This window comes from Salvelinus alpinus, chromosome 10 (assembly GCF_045679555.1).
Source record: "Salvelinus alpinus chromosome 10, SLU_Salpinus.1, whole genome shotgun sequence".
NCBI classification, from domain to species: domain Eukaryota; kingdom Metazoa; phylum Chordata; class Actinopteri; order Salmoniformes; family Salmonidae; genus Salvelinus; species Salvelinus alpinus.
The window spans coordinates 14,651,384-14,673,340 of record NC_092095.1 but is presented as its reverse complement, the minus strand read 5'-3'; the positions used below and the strand labels follow the sequence as shown (position 1 = coordinate 14,673,340).

Genomic DNA, 21,957 nt, shown 5'->3' with positions numbered 1-21,957 from the left:
AACAATACATTAATTGCACCATAAAGCTGTCCCAACAGCAGAGCTTTCTTTTCAGCACCATGGAGTGAATCCTTACCACAGCTACACCTGGCTATCAGCAGAGCCTTGTCTGGTAGAGAAACAGTTCATTCAGCCTCATTTACTGCCTTTAAAAAAAACATAGCTGATATGGCTGACTTGCTTAAACAAATGTGGTTTCTACTGACAGTTGATATGTAAAGACTATGGCATAAGGGGACGACAAGCGGATAAGAGGCAATTCTCAATTAAGACTGAGCGAGCTAGGACAGACGTAGTCAATATAACTATTTGTTCAGCACTTTTGAAATGTACAACGACATAATCCAGAACATGGGCCGTTCTTACAGTATTCTCCCTGTACACCAAGTCAGAACCGTGGGATAAATAAAGGGGGCATATAAGCAGACAATGAAAGCTCTTACAATATTAAATGATTACATTTCTCTAAAAGAGGCTATAGGCTACATGTGCCAAGGTCGGGGTTCTAGAAAGACGGCCGAGTCTCAGTTGGATGACCGTTCAAAATATATTTTCCCAGTCAGAGCTCATTTTTCTCAGAGTTTCCAGTTGTGTTGAACTCAATGAAGTCTGATATTTCCCAGTTCTGAGTTTCTAGTTGTTTTGAACGCGGCAGAAGTCATGCTGAATTGACAGCATGGCCAATGTATTCAACCTTTTCTGGCCGATGGTGTAGCCTAGTGGTTAGAGCGTTGGTTAACCGAAAGGTTGCTGGATCAAATCCCTGAGCTGACAAGGTAAAAAATCTGTCATTCTGCCCCAGAACAAGGCAGTAATCGTAAATAAGAATTTGCTCTTAACTGACTTGCCTAGTTAAATAAAATGTGAATGTTTATCCTTTAGAGATTGGAAAAGAAACCCTTAAACCCAGACTTGGACCACACACCCTCTCCACTGAATAGCAGGTTAGTGATGCTTTACAATGCTGGCAGTTAACCACTGATTCCTTCCAAACCACTCATTGTTGAATTTGCGATTTCCAACTTGTTGTCTGATGTTTATGGCCTATGAGCACCGCTACGTTTTATCTATAATGTATCTTCATATGACAGGGATTGAAAAGGATTTCCCAGTGGATGGTCGACTAGATTCATGACGACGACTGCTTGTCTAGCTTGCTAGCCAAGATTTTGAAAGTATGATGTTGACATAATCAGCCCAATCAAAGCTACGGTAGATATAACGTCATTTGAAATAATTTTATGTGTGACCAATGACCTTGAGCTTTCTTGGATGGGCACTTCTAATGTAAATATATGGCGGCACCCAACAGGCTTACATTTTTCGAGCTCTCCCCGTAGATTTTGCGGTGACATAGTGTCACCATGAGTGACAGAACACTGAACCAATCACGGCACAACTTGAGAACATGACCAACCCCTACGCTCCGTATTTTCCCTTGGCTGCCCCACCACCACAGAAAGCACTAAGCTAGGCTGAATCACCTGTATTTGAGGTATTTTGGAGCTGCCTTACACAAGAAAGCAAAAAAGAGACCATGTTTGTATGCAGCTTTATTAAATCTATTTTACTTTTTACATTGTTTGCAAACTGATATGTGACACTTATAAATGACAAAGGAATAATACTGTTATTTTGGAGGGAGGTTAAACAGGTGGGGCTCAACCCCACCTGCCCTGAATGACGAGTCGTCACTGAATGGAAGAGATGGGCACCATCCCATATCGTGATTTTATATGTTGCCTTTCCATTCACATCACTTTTAACTGTCACGGTGTTAGAAAAGTAAACTTGGTAGCAGTTAGACTTAAAAGCAGCCAGCAGAGAGAAGCTTCCATATCGGACTCCTGCTGCGACACAGAGAAAGAGATTTAAATGTCTTTCCTCCCATCTTACCCCTGAGAAGGAATTAATTTAACCAGACTACAAATCAAGACAGAACACTGATAGAAAGAGAGGGAGAGAGGGTGAGAGAGAGAGGAGTGAGAGAGATGGGTGAGAGAGAGGGGAGGGACAAAGGGAAGGGAGAGAGAGAAAGGGGAGGAAGAAAGGGAAGGGAGAGAGAGAGGGGGGGGGATCCTCACACACACAGTCACACACACATTTTGTCTCAACAATAATTATCAAGATTTCCTGAGATTTCCCACACAAACCAACTCCCTTTTCCCGGGAGAAATAACTGTGAGAAAACCAGTAAATTATAATAAATTATTTCCATTTACAGCAGGATGTGAAATAGAACTGTTAAATGATATACAATGTCTAAATCTGGCTTCTGTATGAGCCTTATACATAGCTAATGAATGAGGAGTTATGGAAAAGCTTCTAACTTATAGCATCTGTCTCGTGCGCAATACGCACCTGTGCTCTGCTGGCCTCTGTCCTTAGAAATGCTCCTTAGATCTTGGAGCCACAGGAAAAGCTAGACTAGAATAGCTTGCTATACATTTTTTCCAGCATTTCTTATACTAATAGACTATTCAAAGAGGGTTGCAAGCTCTTGTTTGCTGAATGTTAAATACAGCAGCCAATAGAACTCGCCAGCTTGTAGTCCTGGGGAAAGAATACGATTTTGGAATAAACACTGAAAATAAAGTCTGAGATTTTATTATTACATAAATTCTTCAAAATTCACAAAATAAGTTTGTCTCATAAAACAAAACGTATAAGACCTCCTAAGCCTGTGTTTACCACCCACCTTATTTTCGGCTTTATCCCGAAATTTCCCCATGGGTTTCATCGAACGAACCATAGCAGAGTTAGTGCCGACAAAAAGACGTCACTCACAGGGATTTCAGATGAAGAGAGAACCTTGACGGTAGGCGGTAGCAGGTATGTATTCAGACCCATAACTAGTCAACCTTCTTGAAGAGAAGTGAAAGCCGTCTGCATTTTATTCTAGTCCGATATAAATCAAGCATGTCATTACAATGATGATGAAAAGGATAACGAAATGTATTTATTTTAACTGTTGAAAGCGAGGAAGGAATGAAGCAACACTAGAGAAAGAGGAGGTAGGCTAATATGAACGGTTAGGAGAAATATCATGAAAGGTAAAAAAAATTATTAACATACTGGAGCTAGTTTAAATTATTTACCTAAGATACCTACATTATATCTATGGGCCTTTATGTTTCTCTGTCATGTGTAATACACTTTGGACTATATATCATATGTCATGTTTTGAATAAAGGTACAATCATTTGGTATTTTTTGGGCTTGGAACCATAACATGTATTTAATGTAGGGCTCATAAAATTTCTTTAATGTAGGGCTCATAAAATGTCTTTAATGTAGGGCTCATAAAATGTCTTTAATGTAGTGCTCATAAAATGTCTTTAATGTATAGCTCATCTGGCACAGGTAGCATCAGGCTTGAATCATCATGCCGATCAAATCTCTAATCAAATCCAGACATATTTATATGCTTTACAATGACACTTCTGGTTTGGGCGGGAAATTAACAGCGAGAAAAGTGATTTATTCTCGGGATGGATACCAGGAAAATATTCCACCCTAAAGGCACTGACCGACCGCACGCTGTGGACAGGGTGGCCCATTCATTTTTAGGCGGGGGCAAAATTCTATCCAGGCTGAGTGGTCAGCTGTGCTCCTGGAGAAAATAGGATTCAGCAAAGAATATGTACTTGCCCACTCTAGCTAGCTGGCTAACACTATCAGTTTACAGCGTCACGATTAACAGCACAATTATTGTTTTCCAATCCATTTTTTGATTAATGAATCATTTATTTTCAAGGCAAATACTTTTTTATACATGCTCTTGGTGTTCAAGCGATTCTTTTTTCGTTGTTCTGGTAGTCGGCGGCTGTCGGCCTCATGTATGTTTTCTTCCTTAGTCATGGATTTTCTGTTCTAGTATTTCTAATTCTGTATGGGTCTTCATTTTCTTATATGAAGAGTAACACATGATACAACCTCTCAAAAATGCTTTAATGAACTTTGGGTCATCTTCATTTGGGCAATAACAATTCAGTAGAGTGACTTGATCTTGTGCCAGGTTTCCTATTGTCATTATTTACATTTGGGTCTTTAGTAATTTCTGTAGACTTAAATGGGACTTTATCAATGAGAATTGATTCTCCTCTGGATCTTGAGGAGTAGGTGGAGGAGAATACCAACCCATTCCAAGCTCCCCCGTCAAATAAGCTAAGAGAAACGACAGTCCATCATTACTGTAAGACAAGAAGGTCAGTCAAATCGGAAAATTTCAAGAACTTTTAATGTTTCTTCAGGTGAAGTCGCAAAAACCATCAAGAGCTATGATGAAACTGTCTCTCATGAGGACCGCCACAGGAAAGGAAGATGCAGAGTTACCTCTGCTGAAGAGGATACATTCATTAGACTTAACTACACCTCAGAAATTACTGCCCAAATAAATGCTTCACAGCGCTCAAGTAACAGACACATCTCAACATCAGCTGTTCAGAGGAGACTGCGTGAATCAGTCCCATGTCACCAGCAAAGCACCCCCACATCATCACGTCTCCTCCATGCTTCACTGTGGGAACCACACATGCGGAGATCATCCATTCAACTACTCTGCGTCTCACAAAGAGGTTGGAACCAAAAATCTCACATTTGGACTCATCAGACCAAAGCACAGATTTCCACAGTTCTAATGTCCTGTGCTTGTGTTTCTTAGCCCAAGCAAATCTCTTCTCATTATTGGTGTCCTTTAGTAGTGGTTTCTTTGCAGCAATTTGACCATGAAGATCCTGACTAGTCTCCCAGTCCCTGCCGCTGAAAAACATACCCACAGCATGATGCTGCCACCACCATGCTTCACCGTAGGGATGGGGCCAGGTTTCCTCTAGGCGTGACGCTTGGCATTCAGGACAAAGAGTTTCATCTTGGTTTCATCAGAACAGAGAATCTTGTTTCTCGTTTTTTGAGTCTTTATTGGCCTTTGGCAAACTCCAAGCGGGCTGTCATGTGCCTTTTACTGAGGAATGGCTTCCATCTGGCCACTACCATAAAGGCCTGAGATGGGAGAACCTTCCAGAAGGACAACCATCTCCACAGAGGAACTCTAGAGCTCAATCAGAATGACCATCGGGTTTTTGGTCATATCCCTGACCAAGGCCCTATTCCCCCAATTGCTCAGTTTGCCCGGACGGCCAGCTCTAGGAAGAGTCTTGGTGGTTCCAAACTTCTTCCATTTAAGAATTATGGAGGCCACTGTGTTCTTGGGGACCTTCAATGCTGCAAACATTTTCTGGTTCCCTTCCCCAGATCTGTGCCTCGACACAATCCTGTCTCGGAGCTCTACAGACAATTCCTTCGACCTCATGGCTTGGTTTTTGCTCTGACATGTACTGTCTACTGTGGGACCTTATATAGAAAGGTGTGTGCCTTTCCAAATCAATTGAATTTACCACAGGTGGACTCAAATCAAGTTTAAGAAACATCTCAATGATGATCAATGGAAACGGGATGCACCTGAGCTCAATTTCGAGAATCATAGCAAATGGTCTGAATACTTATATAAATAATGGTATTTCACATTTCTAAAAACCTGTTTTTGTTTTGTCATTATGGGGTATTTTTGTGTGTAGATTTCTGAGGATTTTTTATTTATTTAATACATTTTAGAGTAAGGCTGTAATGTGTAAAAAATTTGAAAAAGTCAAGGTGTCTGAATACTTTCCGAATGCACTGTATATAGTCTTGGCCCGAATAAATGTGCTCTAGTCCACCACAAATGTCCTACTAAGTGAGGTGCATAATGAAGCTAAAAAAATTAAATTATAATAATGAAGTAAAATATATATATAATAATAACTTAAGTCCAATATGCCCAACTAGGACTAAATGAGACACTTAAATGTTTTTTTTTAAATTTTAATATTTTAAAACATTTGAGTCAGTATGTGTAATCTAAGACAGTAGAGGGGTCTGGGTGGCTGCATTTTCAGCTTCATACCCATCCCAACCACAGCGGAGTGAGTGTCAGTACTATGTGGCCATGCTATGTGCAGTCAACTAGTATAATAAGTGTTTGTGAAGTAAACATAGTGATAATTATTACGGAGTGCTGGCTAGTTCTGAGATAGATTAGACACTTCTGCAGTGATCATTGATCATTTGTCTGGGTCAACATGATAGGCCTACCTCTTGTTTTTTCATCCAAAGAAGAGGAATACGTTATCCCTCTCTAGGTCAATAACAGGAGAAAAACTATATAAAAAAAACTAAAATGCCTCTCGAAAATGTGCAGTTTTGTCACACAACACAATGCCACAGATGTCTCAAGTTTTGAGGGAGCGTGCAATTGGCATGCTGACTGCAGGAATGTCCACCAGAGCTGTTGCCAGATAATTTTATGTTAATTTCTGTACCCTAAGCCACCTCCAACATTGTTTTAGAGAATTTGGCAGTACATCCAACTGGCAACTGCAGACCAACTGCAGACCACTTCCAGCTTCTTCCCCTGCGGGTTCGTCTGAGGAGGGGGGGAGAGTGCTGGGGAGTATTTCTGTCTGTAAATCCCTTTTGTGGGGAAAACTCATTCTGACTGGCTGGGCCTGCTTCCCCAGTGGGTGGACCTGGCTCCCCAGTGGGTGGGCCTATGCCCTCCCAAGCCCACCCATGGCTGCGCCCCTGCCCAGTCATGTGAAATCCATAGATTAGGGCCTAATTCATTTTTTATAAATTGATTGATTTCCTTCTATGAACTGTAACTCAGTAAAATATTTGAAATTATTGCATGTAGCATTTATATTTTTGTTCAGTATAATACTCCAATTAAATAAATGCAAAAAAAGATGCAGGCCTATAACCAGTTCCGTTGTACTGCATGCAACCACATGTAGGTCTCGTTTTGACGAGGGACTGGCGGATCACTAAGGGCGGGGTGTTATAATGACGTGTAACATCAATGCAACATCCGTCTGCTCTTTCGCACCGGTAGAGCCAAAGCCAGTGCGTCCATTTATCCACTCGATTTTTCTGAGTTTATCGGCTACAATGTTCAGTTGGCCTAGCTACATTTCTTGTACATTCCACTTTATGATTAAGTTAATGAATTAATTTCAACATAATTATCTAACAAAGAGCTGGGGATAATAATTGAAAGGTGGATAATTGTAGGCTTTGCACACATAGCTGGCTTGATTGTCTCTCTCTTTTCTAAACTCTGCAGTTGCGCATGTTTATTCAATATTCATTCAACAAACTAACATGATTTATTGTACTTTCTATGGGAGAGTAAAAATAAAAGGATAATTGACACGTGATAATATAATGTTACCCACATTGATTACACATGTTTTTCAATTCATATATCAATTTCTACGTTATCATGCCTTAAAAGGGCAAAAGTACATTTTTTTTTTTTTTTTTAAGGGAGCGAGAGCAACGGAAATAAAAGTACTGTGTGTTTACAATTTCAGCGTTTTAGGATGTATAACGTTTGAACTCTGTCCTTTTTTTTTTTACATATTGGCCTTTTCAATTCTTCCCACCCACTCAGGGCTTTGAAGCCTATTGGCTGGACGGCATTCAAAAAGGTTTGTCCAGATCATAGAATGGTCAATAGTGATTAAAGTGTTATTCATTTTGACAGATGCTTGCGTGGTGCTGTGGTTGTCTTGTCAATAGGCGTGTGAGTGTTTTCTAATCCACAATACCTTTCTCTTTTGTATCTTTGATGTGGTGGGGTTGTGCAGTCCGTCATTCACATCATTTCAGTAGACTAAACAGTTCAATAGTCCAGTCTGTCGTACATCGTCTGTTGAGAGGCTGTCCTAGAAGTCTATACGGTTCATTCACTGCCATTTCCACCGTTCTCCTTGTCCTGGTTATCCAGGAATCAGGTAGCTTCTTCTGCTGATTTCCTTCCATTTGACCCATAGTTGTGTGGGGGACACCAGACAGAACGGGATTCGTCTTTTTCCCATAACCTTTTCTTTATGGGGTCGAATTATCTGCGTTAATGTAAAGGTCTCTGCTCATGTCGGCGTTGATGTAGACCCGATGACATCAAAGGTCCAACTCCTGACTTTTTGGCTAGGATGGCCAACCCGGGATATGGTGTATCTCATTGGCCCTGGGGTCATCCTGATAACATTTTCAGCCGACAGCCTCTCCTCTCAGGTGGAGATGAAGACCAGGACAAATTCCTATTCTTTGACCGGAATGAAACAACAACCTCAGCAGGGCCCTCTTCCACATCACTGGATTGTTCCACATCGGTTGTCTCTTGGTCTGGATCATATTCTGTGTTGTCTTCAACTTCTGACACGTCCTCCTCTAATGTATCTTCACTGTCAGTTTCCTGGCCTCTCTCCTCCTCACCTGTGTCATGATCAAAGATATGATCAAGAGCCTCACAAACAGTATATCGTTTGGTCATTGTGCTGCCACAGAATGAATTGTGAGCAAGGTCTCAAAAAAGCTCAAATTATACATTTGAAGTCTTCCGTCAAATTATACATTTGAAGTCTTCCGTCCCATGTACTCTTTCATTAAGCTCCTTAGTGATGTCAAGTTTGTACATACACAGTTTTCTGGAGTTTTTCTCGTGCGATTTTCTCCAGGGTTAATCCGGTTTCGGCCTCCTCCACTCATTCGCCAGTTCAATCATATCAGTTTTGATATTTTTTTACATCAACAGATATTTTTTTCTTCAACTGCTTGGACAGTTTCTCATTGCCAGTGCGAATTTCTGTCAGTAGTGTCTCTAAACTAATTTTAGTCGAGTCGACATGTTCCTTGGTTGCGTTGTTTTGCTGGTCTCTATTTCTCAATCTAGTATTTGCCATAACATGCAGTTTCCAACATTTCAGTTATTTCTTAACTTTAGAGTCAAATTCTTTCCTATTTAAGAGGCATATTTCAGTAAAGAAAGGGAATGCCAAACTGATTACCTCACGGTTGCCATACCGGAAATATGTATTTTTTTAAACACATATTCTAAGCATATAGCTAGATTCTAACTCGAGTTTGTGGAAAAGAGAGCAAAAATTGACATTTAAAAATAGCACATCAAATGATTTTGAGTTCGACATCAACACCTCTAGTCTGCAATTAAAAATTGTTTCATGGCAAACCGACCTGCAATTTGTCAAATGCTCGTTTCTCATCACAGTATTTTAACATTTAATTCGACTTCACAGTCTGTCTCGTTTGACCTCTTAAAGGTGATAATATCATACAATTATACATTTGAACCAACATGATGTCACATGACTTAATCCTCAGAAGTAATTAATATTCAGCTGCTGTCGGGGCCCTGATGACTTCACGTCTGATAGCAGCAGCTCCGCTCATCTGTTTCAACAATATGAGTCTATAATATAATATAGACTCTGTAGCCATGAAGAGACGCAGAGAGATTAGCCATGTCACTGTGAACACCATATTCTATACTAAGGAAAAATGTGACTTATTTGAAATCATTTAAAAGCCCATTTTTGATGTGTTTAATGTGGATGTGGCCACTAAGTGCTGTCCTAGTGAGCGTGGCAACGTGAACCTGCCTCAGCACTGACAGAATATATTATGATTTTCCAGCAAAAGTACACTCCGAACTCTACAGTCCCACTGGGTCTGTCATAATGTGTGACATTAAAAAAACACAAGCTGGCGCACACCCAGAGACAATTATTTTATGTAGAGGTTCTGACTAATGGCAAATAAACTTTAAAATATAAAAATAAAGACTCCCAGAAATGTATAGGGTAAATCACCAACGTTTCGGCGTCACTGTGCCTTCTTGCCCTGAAGAACTCTCTTTATTTGTATAGTTTATAATGTGTGACATTAAAAAAACACAAGCTGGCGCACACCCAGAGACAATTATTTTATGTAGAGGTTCTGACTAATGGCAAATAAACTTTAAAATATAAAAATAAAGACTCCCAGAAATGTATAGGGTAAATCACCAACGTTTCGGCGTCACTGTGCCTTCTTTCCCTGAAGAACTCTCTTTATTTGTATAGTTTATAATGTGTGACATTAAAATGGAAAACGACCCTATAGAGGAACTGACAGTCAGGCCTCGTGTGGCTCTATTATAGCATATTACGTAAACGGAACAGGGTGTTCACACTAAGATACATTATATCAGCAGGTACAGTAGTAGGTTAGCATTGTGAACAGGTCCTGGAGACGGGAAAGGAGAGAATCATAATTCACAGAAAGAGTCACGGAACACTGTCGAGAGTGAAGGGACGGACGGACGGACGGACGGACGGACGGACGGACGGACGGACGGACGGACGGACGGACGGACGGACGGACGGACAGACAGACAGACAGACAGACAGACAGACAGACAGACAGACAGACAGACAGAATGGGAGTAGGGTGTTCCAGTATAATGATATAATAGCAGACTGTATAATTGGTTGCCTGACAGTCAGAACACACAGCTGGTCTCCTCAATGGTCACAAGAAGAAAATGTGTTGTGTGTGTGTGTGTTGGGGGGGTAGACACACAAATACACACACACAACACATTTTCTTCTTGTGACCATTGAGGAGACCAGCTGTGTGACCAGCCCTGCTAACAGCCAGGTGTGTCCTCTTTCTGAAAGAGTCACCATGGTGATAGCCATGTGTTTAGCATGTAGGACGGTCACAGAGGGACTGCTAGGTTATCAGCACATTGCTAGCACAGAGCTGAAGGAACACACACATTTACACATTGTTACTGTACAACATTGCCAATAATATAGCATTTTAAATGTATTTTTTGAGTGTAATGTTTACTGTTAGTTTTTGATTGTTTATTTCCCTTTTGTTTCTTGTATATTCCACTTGCTTTGGCAATGTAAACATTGTTTCCCATGTCAATAAAGCCCTTTGAATTGAATTGAGAGAGCGAGAGAATGAGAGAGAGAGAGAGAGAGAGAGAGAGAGAGAGAGAAAGAAAGAAAGAAAGAAAGAAAGAAAGAAAGAAAGAAAGAAAGAAAGAAAGAAAGAAAGAAGGAAAGAAGGAAAGAAGGAAAGAAAGAAAGAAAGAAAGGAAAGAGAGGGCTCTGTTCACAAACACAAACAGACCCCACAGAGCCCCAGGAGAGCAACACCTTTAGACCCTACCAAATTACGAGAAAGCTAATAAATGACTACATGACACACTGGAAAGAATCACCCATAAAATGGAGAAAGCTGGAACGCTATCTGGCCCTAAACAGAGAGTACACAGTGGCAGAATACCTGACCACTGTGACTGACTCAAAATTAAGGAAATCCTTGACTATGTACAGACTCAGTGAGCATAGCCTTGCTATCTAGTGAGTCCTCTTTCTGAAAGACACTTTCTGTGTCCTCTTTCTGAAAGAGTCACCATGGTGATAGCCATGTGTTTAGCATGTAGGACGGTCACAGAGGGACTGCTAGGTTATCAGCACATTGCCAGCACAGAGCTGAAGGAACACACACATTTACACATTGTTACTGTACAACATTGCCAATAATATAGCATTTTAAATGTATTTTTTGAGTGTAATGTTTACTGTTAGTTTTTGATTGTTTATTTCCCTTTTGTTTCTTGTATATTCCACTTGCTTTGGCAATGTAAACATTGTTTCCCATGTCAATAAAGCCCTTTGAATTGAATTGAGAGAGCGAGAGAATGAGAGAGAGAGAGAGAGAGAGAGAGAGAGAGAGAGAGAGAGAGAAAGAAAGAAAGAAAGAAAGAAAGAAAGAAAGAAGGAAAGAAGGAAAGAAAGAAAGAAAGAAAGGAAAGAGAGGGCTCTGTTCACAAACACAAACAGACCCCACAGAGCCCCAGGAGAGCAACACCTTTAGACCCTACCAAATTACGAGAAAGCTAATAAATGACTACATGACACACTGGAAAGAATCACCCATAAAATGGAGAAAGCTGGAACGCTATCTGGCCCTAAACAGAGAGTACACAGTGGCAGAATACCTGACCACTGTGACTGACTCAAAATTAAGGAAATCCTTGACTATGTACAGACTCAGTGAGCATAGCCTTGCTATCTAGTGAGGCCGCCATAGGCAAAGAGAGAAGACAGGCTATGTGCACACTTATTATCTATTCCACTTGATTTGGCAATGTAAACTTAAGTTTCACATGTCAATAAAGATATTTCAAATCAAATTAAGCAGTGCAGTTCAAGAAAAGTAAAAAAATTATAAAAAGTAACACAATAAAATAACAATAACGAGGCTATATACAGGGGGTACCGGTACCGAGTAAATATGCAGTGGTCCAGGTTAGTTGAGGTAATTTGTACATGTAGGTAGGGGTGAAGTGACTATGCATAGATAATATACAGCGAGTAGCAGAAATGTATAAACCAAATGGGGGGGGGTCAATGCAAATAGTCCGGTGGCCATTTGACTAATTGTTCAGCAGTCTTATTGCTTGGGGGTAGAAGCTGTTAAGCAGCCTTTTGGACCTAGACTTGGCGCTCCGGTACCGCTTGCCGTGCGGTAGCAGAGAGAACAGTCTATGACTAGGGTGGCTGAAGTCTTTGACACTTTTTAGGGCCTTCCTCTGACTTTGCCTGGTATAGAGGTCCTGGATGGCAGGAAACTTTGCACCAGTGATGTACTGGGCCCTTCGCACTACCCTCTGTAGCGCCTTACGGTCAGATGCCGAGCAATTTTCCATACCAGGCAGTGATGCAACCAGTCAGGATACTCTAGATGGTGCAGCTGTAGAACTTTTTGAGGATCTGGGGACCCACACACACACACTACACAGACACACACACACTACACACTACACAGACACACACACTACACACTCACTACACATGACACAGACACACACACTACACACTACACAAACCCACACACTACACACAAACCTGCTGACAGCATGTACATCATATGTACGTGATTAAGCTCATATCTCCATGATGTTAATATCTATTGTCCATCTATATGTGTAGCTGTGTGGGAGAACAGATGGAGAGATGGAGAGAGGTTTATACATGCCGAGTTACTAAGTCAGGTTGTCAGACAGTTAGGATATGGACATGGAATGACTTTGCATGTATTTTATAATATAACCCCCCCCTTCTATCTCATTACTTTCTGAATACAGATTTAGCAATAGGAAAGGCTTTTCAAAATGTCCAACTTAGTTTGCCCTTGACCTAAAGGCTACATATGAGAAAATACAAATCTCAGACGTATAAAATGTTTTACAAATGTACAATGATTTGGCAAAGTTTTTGTGACAACCCGTGATCCAAGGTGAATCAACATTCTATCAGTCAAAGCATTGTTCAAGGCACAGAAATATCTCCCTATTCAATCAACCTATTCAATCTCCCTATTCAATGATTCTCAAAGGAATGTGTTCCATGAAAGAATACCGTTTTATCCTGGAGGCAAGGGAACTTTTGACTTTTGATTGAATGTGAGGGGAGAGAACTCAGAGCTATATTGACACAAACAGAGACTTCCATTTCCCAGGCCATTGATTTATTTATTTTTGTATTTTAACCCCCCCTCCTTTTTTCTCCCCAATTTTGATCTTGTCTCATCGCTGCAACTCTCGTGAGGCAAAGGTCTAGTCATGCGTCCTCCGAAACAAACCTCGCTTCTAAAAACTTCTTAAGGCTAGGTGGCAGTATTTTCACGTCCGGATGAAAAGCGTGCCCAAAGTAAACTGCCTGTTACTCAGGCCCAGAAGCTTGGATATGCATATAATTGGTCGATTTGGATAGAAAACACTCTAAAGTTTCTAGAACTGTTAAAATAATGTCTGTGAGTATAACAGAACTGATTTGGAAAAAAATTGAGGGCATAGGATTTCCCAATGGTTTTCTATGGGAAACCCAATTTATGAGGAACCTGGTTGCAGTTCCTATGGCTTCCACTAGATGTCAACAGTCTTTACAAATTGGTGGATGTTTTTCTTTTGAGAAATGAAGAAGTAGTGCTATTCATTCCATGTGTTACTCTGAAGGTCCCTACTATTGGTGCGCGTGAACAGGAATGCGCTCCATGTTATTTTTCCTCGGTATTGGAAACAGATTATCCCGTCTTAAATTGTATCGATTATTTACATTTTAGGATACCTGAGGTTTTACATTTTACATTTAAGTCATTTAGCAGACGCTCTTATCCAGAGCGACTTCCAAATTGGAAAGTTCATACATATTCATCCTGGTCCCCCCGTGGGGAATGAACCCACAACCCTGGCGTTGCAAGCGCCATGCTCTACCAACTGAGCCACACGGGACCAGGTTGGATTAGGAACGCTGTTTGAAATGTTTGGACCAAGTTTACAGGTAACTTATTATATACTTTGAAGTCATGTTGGGCGAGTTGGAACTGGTGTATTTCTGAATCAAACGCAAAAAAAATTGACATTTTGGGGATACAAAGAAGGAATTTATCGAACAAAACGACCGTGCATTGTGTCACTGAGACATCTGGGATTGCAAAAAGAAGAGGATCTTCAAAGGAAAGGCATTTATTATATCGTTATTTCTGACTTTTGTGTCGCACCTGCCTGGTTGAAAAATGATTTTAATGTGTTTGTATGAGGTGCGCTGTCCTCAGATAATCGCATGGTTTGCTTTCGCCGTGAAGCCTTTTTGAAATCTGACACTGCGGCTGGATTAACAAGAAGTTAAGCTTTATTTTGATGTATTACACTTATATTTTCGTGAATGTTGAATATTGATATTCCTGTAGTTTGAATTTGGCGCTCTGCAATTTCACTGGATGTTGTCAAATCGATCCGACTAAAGGGATTGGCTCGTGAAGGGATCACTAAATGAACACCCGCGGAAGCCAGCTGCACCAATGTGTCTGAGGAAACACTGTTAACCTGACCACTAGGAGTCGCTAGAGCACGATGAGCCAAGTAAAGCCAATTGTGCGCCGCCTATGGGACTCTTGATCATGGCCGGTTGTGATCAAACCCGGGTCTGTAGTGACGCCTCTAGCACTGAGAAGTAGTGCCTTAGACCACTGCGGGAGGCCCAGGGCATTGATTTTAAGTGTGACTCCTATCTCTCTCTCTTTCTCTCTCTCACTCTCTCTCAAACACAAAGAAAAAGGTGTGACTGTACAGACAAACACAAACTGCACAAAGACACCTTAAACTCACACACACAATGGCATTTTTCCGGTGTCTCTTTGCAATAACGTATCTAGATAGAAGGTACCCTGTTACCGTTGTACATGTTAGTCATTTAGCTGACTCTCTTATCCAGAGTCACTTACAGTAGAGAGTAATTTAGAAGACTCTCTTATCCAGAGCCACTTACAGTAGAGAGTCATTTAGCAGATTCTCTTATCCAGAGTGACTTACAGTAGTGACTAATTTAGCAGACGCTCTTATCCAGAGCCACTTACAGTAGAGAGTAATTTAGCAGATTCTCTTATCCAGAGTCACTTACAGTAGTGAGTCATTTAGCAGACGCTCTTATCCAGAGCCACTTACAGTAGAGAGTCATTTAGCAGACGCTCTTATCCAGAGTCACTTACAGTAGTGAGTCATTTAGCAGACGCTCTTATCCAGAGCCACTTACAGTGAAGAGTCATTTAGCAGATGCTCTTATCCAGAGTCACTTACAGTAGTGAGTCATTTAGCAGACGCTCTTATCCAGAGCCACTTACAGTAGAGAGTCATTTAGCAGACGCTCTTATCCAGAGCCACTTACAGTGAAGAGTCATTTAGCAGACGCTCTTATCCAGAGCCACTTACAGTAGAGAGTCATTTAGCAGACGCTCTTATCCAGAGCCACTTACAGTAGAGAGTCATTTAGCAGACTCTCTTATCCAGAGTCACTTACAGTAGTGAGTCATTTAGCAGATTCTCTTATCCAGAGTCACTTACAGTAGAGAGTAATTTAGCAGATTCTCTTATCCAGAGTGACTTACAGTAGTGACTAATTTAGCAGACGCTCTTATCCAGAGCGACTTACAGTAGAGAGTCATTTAGCAGACTCTCTTATCCAGAGCCACTTACAGTGAAGAGTCATTTAGCAGATGCTCTTATCCAGAGCCACTTACAGTAGAGAGTCATTTAGCAGATGCTCTTATCCAGAGCCACTTACAGTAGAGAGTCATTTAGCAGACTCTCTTATCCAGAGTCACTTACAGTAGTGAGTCATTTAGCAGACGCTCTTATCCAGAGCCACTTACAGTAGAGAGTCATTTAGCAGATGCTCTTATCCAGAGCCACTTACAGTAGAGAGTCATTTAGCAGACGCTCTTATCCAGAGCCACTTACAGTGAAGAGTCATTTAGCAGATGCTCTTATTCAGAGCCACTTACAGTAGAGAGTCATTTAGCAGACTCTCTTATCCAGAGTCACTTACAGTAGTGAGTCATTTAGCAGACGCTCTTATCCAGAGCCACTTACAGTAGAGAGTCATTTAGCAGACGCTCTTATCCAGAGCCACTTACAGTAGTGAGTCATTTAGCAGACGCTCTTATCCAGAGCCACTTACAGTAGAGAGTCATTTAGCAGACTCTCTTATCCAGAGCCACTTACAGTGAAGAGTCATTTAGCAGATGCTCTTATCCAGAGCCACTTACAGTAGAGAGTCATTTAGCAGACGCTCTTATCCAGAGCCACTTACAGTAGTGAGTCATTTAGCAGACGCTCTTATCCAGAGCCACTTACAGTGAAGAGTCATTTAGCAGATGCTCTTATCCAGAGCCACTTACAGTAGAGAGTCATTTAGCAGACGCTCTTATCCAGAGTCACTTACAGTAGTGAGTCATTTAGCAGACGCTCTTATCCAGAGCCACTTACAGTGAAGAGTCATTTAGCAGATGCTCTTATCCAGAGTCACTTACAGTAGTGAGTCATTTAGCAGACGCTCTTATACAGAGCCACTTACAGTAGAGAGTCATTTAGCAGACGCTCTTATCCAGAGCCACTTACAGTGAAGAGTCATTTAGCAGACGCTCTTATCCAGAGCCACTTACAGTAGAGAGTCATTTAGCAGACGCTCTTATCCAGAGCCACTTACAGTAGAGAGTCATTTAGCAGACTCTCTTATCCAGAGTCACTTACAGTAGTGAGTCATTTAGCAGATTCTCTTATCCAGAGTCACTTACAGTAGAGAGTAATTTAGCAGATTCTCTTATCCAGAGTGACTTACAGTAGTGACTAATTTAGCAGACGCTCTTATCCAGAGCGACTTACAGTAGAGAGTCATTTAGCAGACTCTCTTATCCAGAGCCACTTACAGTGAAGAGTCATTTAGCAGATGCTCTTATCCAGAGCCACTTACAGTAGAGAGTCATTTAGCAGATGCTCTTATCCAGAGCCACTTACAGTAGAGAGTCATTTAGCAGACTCTCTTATCCAGAGTCACTTACAGTAGTGAGTCATTTAGCAGACGCTCTTATCCAGAGCCACTTACAGTAGAGAGTCATTTAGCAGATGCTCTTATCCAGAGCCACTTACAGTAGAGAGTCATTTAGCAGACGCTCTTATCCAGAGCCACTTACAGTGAAGAGTCATTTAGCAGATGCTCTTATTCAGAGCCACTTACAGTAGAGAGTCATTTAGCAGACTCTCTTATCCAGAGTCACTTACAGTAGTGAGTCATTTAGCAGACGCTCTTATCCAGAGCCACTTACAGTAGAGAGTCATTTAGCAGACGCTCTTATCCAGAGCCACTTACAGTAGTGAGTCATTTAGCAGACGCTCTTATCCAGAGCCACTTACAGTAGAGAGTCATTTAGCAGACTCTCTTATCCAGAGCCACTTACAGTGAAGAGTCATTTAGCAGATGCTCTTATCCAGAGCCACTTACAGTAGAGAGTCATTTAGCAGACGCTCTTATCCAGAGCCACTTACAGTAGTGAGTCATTTAGCAGACGCTCTTATCCAGAGCCACTTACAGTGAAGAGTCATTTAGCAGATGCTCTTATCCAGAGCCACTTACAGTAGAGAGTCATTTAGCAGACGCTCTTATCCAGAGCCACTTACAGTAGAGAGTCATTTAGCAGACGCTCTTATCCAGAGTCACTTACAGTAGTGAGTCATTTAGCAGACGCTCTTATCCAGAGCCACTTACAGTGAAGAGTCATTTAGCAGATGCTCTTATCCAGAGCCACTTACAGTAGAGAGTCATTTAGCAGATGCTCTTATCCAGAGCCACTTACAGTAGAGAGTCATTTAGCAGACTCTCTTATCCAGAGCCACTTACAGTAGAGAGTCATTTAGCAGATGCTCTTATCCAGAGCCACTTACAGTTAGTGCATTCATCCCCAGTTTCTTACGTAGGTTGGTGACCTGCGTGATCAAGGAAGCCACCTCAAGCCTATAACCCTCGGCAGGCAAACAATTGCCGCATTGGAACACTGAGGGATCCAAATTGTCCCAAAACAAAGCGTAGTAGATACAGCTCCTACAGCACTTTTTTGGTTTTCATTTACTTCTCCAGACAAAGAGGGATCAATCGGAAAACACATCTGGGACTAACTTTGTTAGCTTGATGGCTAACGTTAGCAGCTTAGCGGCTCTTTAAAGCAGACTTTAACCTGTCAGTTAAGTTGTTAAAAGCTAACCGCGTCACGAAACTAATGGGGATCCATAATAAATACAAATACAGATAGCTAGGTGGGACAACTTCACATCACAGTTATAGTTAGTCCATTTTTTCTCAATAAAGTAGCTACCAGCAAAGTCAGAGCGCCGGAGGAAATAGGAGACCGTAAAACGGCAGCCAACTATTGTGTGTTTTTTCACGTTATTTGTAACTTATTTCGTACATAATGTTTCTGCCACTGTTTGTTATGACAGAAAAAGCTTCTAGATATCAGGACAGCGATTACTCAGCCCGCACTGTAGGAATACTTTTTCTTCAACGAGTCAGATGGGAAGGATTTACTTCAGACGCCCGACAAGGCCCTCTCATTCGCAGGAGAAAGAGACAGAGATATCGGGGACGAAGATCTAGGTGCCCTGTAAGGATCCAACGCCGAGCGGGTAATCTCCCTTTACCATCGGTCCTATTAGCCAATGTACAATCAATGGAAAATAAAATAGACAAACTACGATCATGTATATCCTACCAACGGGACATTAAAAACTGTAATATCTTATGTTTCACCAAGTCGTGGCTGAACAATGACATGATTAACATACAGCTGGTAGGTTTTCATATTTTTCGCCAGGATAGAACAGCGGCCTCTGCTAAGACAAGGGGTGGCGGTCTATGTATGTTTGTAAACAACAGCTGGTGCACGAAATCTAAGGAAGTCTTGAGGTTTTGCTCGCCTGAGGTAGAGTATCTCATGAAAAGCTGTAGACCACACTATTTAACGAGAGAGTTATCATTTATATTCTTTGTAGCTGTCTATTTACCACCACAAACCAATGCTGGCACTAAGACCGCACTCAATGAGCTGTATACGGCCATAAGCAAACAGGAAAACACTCATCGATGACGGCACTCCTAGTGGCCGGGGACTTTAATGCAGGGAAACTTAAATCTCTTTTACCTCATTTCTTCCAGCATGTTAAATGTGCAACTAGAGGGAGAAAACTCTAGACCACCTTTACTCCACACACAGGGACGCATACAAAGCTCTCCCTTGCCCTCCATTTGGCAAATCTGACCTTAATGCCATCCTCCTGATTCCTGCTTACAAGCAAAAACTAAAGCAGGAAGCATAATTTACTCGGTCAATAACAATGTGTTCAGAAGAAGCAGATGCTAAGCAACAGGACTGTTTTACTAGCACAGACTGGAATATGTTCAGAGACCCCTCCGATCGCATTCAGGAGTACACAATATCAGTCACTGGCTTCATCAATAAGTCCATCGATGACGTCCCACAGTGACCATACGTACATACCCCAACCAGAAGCCATGGATTACAGGCAATATCCGCACTGAGCTAAAGGGTTGAGGTGCCGCTTTCAAGGAGCGGGACTCTAACCCGGAAGCTTATAAGAAATCCCGCTATGCCCTCTGATGAACCATCAAGCAGGCAAAGCATCAATACAGGACAAAGATTGAAACATACTACACCGCCTCCGACACTCGTCGGATGTGGCAGGGCTTGCAAACGATTACAGACTACAAAGGGAAGCACAGCCGCGATCTGCCAAATGACACAAGCCTACCAGACGAGCTAAATTACTTATATGCTCACTTCAAAGCAAGTAACAATGAAACATTCAAGAGAGCATCAGCTGTTCTGGATGACTGTGTGATCACGCTCTCCGTAGCCAATGTGAGTAAGACCTTTAAACAGGTCAACATCCACAAGGCCGTAGGGCCAGATGGATTACCAGGACATGTACTCCAAGCATGCGCTGATCAACTGGCAAATGTTTTCACTGACATTTTCAACCCGTCTCTGACTGAGTCTGTAATACCAACATGTTTCAAGCAGACCACCATAGTCCCTGTGCCCAAGCACACCAAGGTAACCTGCCTAAATGACCTCCGACCAGTAGCACTCACGTCTGTAGCCATAAAGTGCTTTGAAATGCTGGTCATGGCTCACATCAACAACCCTAGTCCAACTCTAAGTTGCATACCGACCCAACAGATCCAAAGATGATGCAATCTCTATTGCACTCAACACTGCCCTTCCCCACCTGGACAAAAGGAACACATATGTGAGAATGCTATTCATTGACTACAGCTCAGCGTTCAACACCATAGTGCCTTCAAAGCTCATCCCTAAGCTAAGGACCATGTGACCCGCTACAACTGGATCCTGGACTTCCTGACGAGCCACTCCCAGGTGGAAAGGGTAGGTAACAACACATCCGCCCCGCTGATTCTCAACACGCGGGCCCATCAGGGGTGCGTGCTCAGTCCCCTCCTGTACTCCCTGTTCACTCATGAATGCATGGCCAGGCACGACTCCAACACCATCATCAAGTTTGCCGATGACACAACAGTGGTAGGCCTGATCACCAACAACGATGAAACAGCCTATAGGGAGGAGGTCAGAGATCTGGCAGTGTGGTGCCAGGACAACAACCTCTCCCTCAACGTGATCAAGACAAAGGAGATGATTGGGGACTACAGGAAAAGGAGGACCGAGCACGCCCCCATTCTGACTGATTGCATCACTGCCTGGTATGGCAACTGATCGGCTTCCGACCGCAAGGCAATACAGAGGGTAGTACCTCACTGGGGCCAAGCTTCCTGCCATCTAGGACCTCTATACCAGGCGGTGTCAGAGGAAGGCCCTAAAAATTGTCAAAGACTACAGCAACCCTAGTCATAGACTGTTCTGTCTCGACATTACTTCCTGATTCCTCCTCTACACATTCAATATTGACTTCTAACATTGACTGTCCTGAACCAACTGCATATGACTGGAATACTGATATCTGCTCCAGCAGCAGGTTCTACAGCAAATAATTCATAGTACACAGTGTACGTTTGGGTGTTACAAGTACAGATCAGTGTGTTTAAGTCTCAGATGCTGATATGGACACACACACACACAGTGAGAGACAGGCAGCCAGACCTACAGTACCTGTTCTTTGACAGAGGCCAGGATAGCGGAGGTGGTCTCTGTCCCGTCTGATCCGTCTCCATTAGATGACGGTAGACCTGGACTCAGCAGACTGGCTCCCTGCTCTGATGGCTGGTCAGGCACCGGCATACCTCCTATAGACAACATCAATATCACGTTATATAATATATACACATCACATAGCATACCTCCTATAGACAACATCAATATCACGTTATATAATATACACACATCACATAGCATACCTCCTATAGACAACATCAATATCACGTTATTTAATATACACACATCACATAGAATACCTCCTATAGACAGCAACAATATCATGTTATATAATATACACACATCACATAGCATACCTCCTATAGACAACATCAATATCACGTTATATAATATACACACATCACATAGCATACCTCCTATAGACAACATCAATATCACGTTATATAATATACACACATCACATAGCATACCTCCTATAGACAACATCAGTATCATGTAGAATAATATACAATCATCATT

General features: G+C 41.9%; 1 protein-coding gene across 1 annotated transcript in view; it reads right to left on the bottom strand.

Moving 5' to 3' along the window:
* The window catches only part of LOC139531541 (catenin delta-2-like), a 571,014-nt gene that overhangs the window by 461,519 nt on the left and 87,538 nt on the right, over positions 1 to 21,957 (bottom strand). The window contains exon 2 of the mRNA XM_071328059.1: positions 21,436 to 21,569. Coding sequence (XP_071184160.1) covers positions 21,436 to 21,564 — 129 coding nt within the window. The 5' untranslated portion in view covers positions 21,565 to 21,569. The remainder of the gene's footprint in view (positions 1 to 21,435; positions 21,570 to 21,957) is intronic.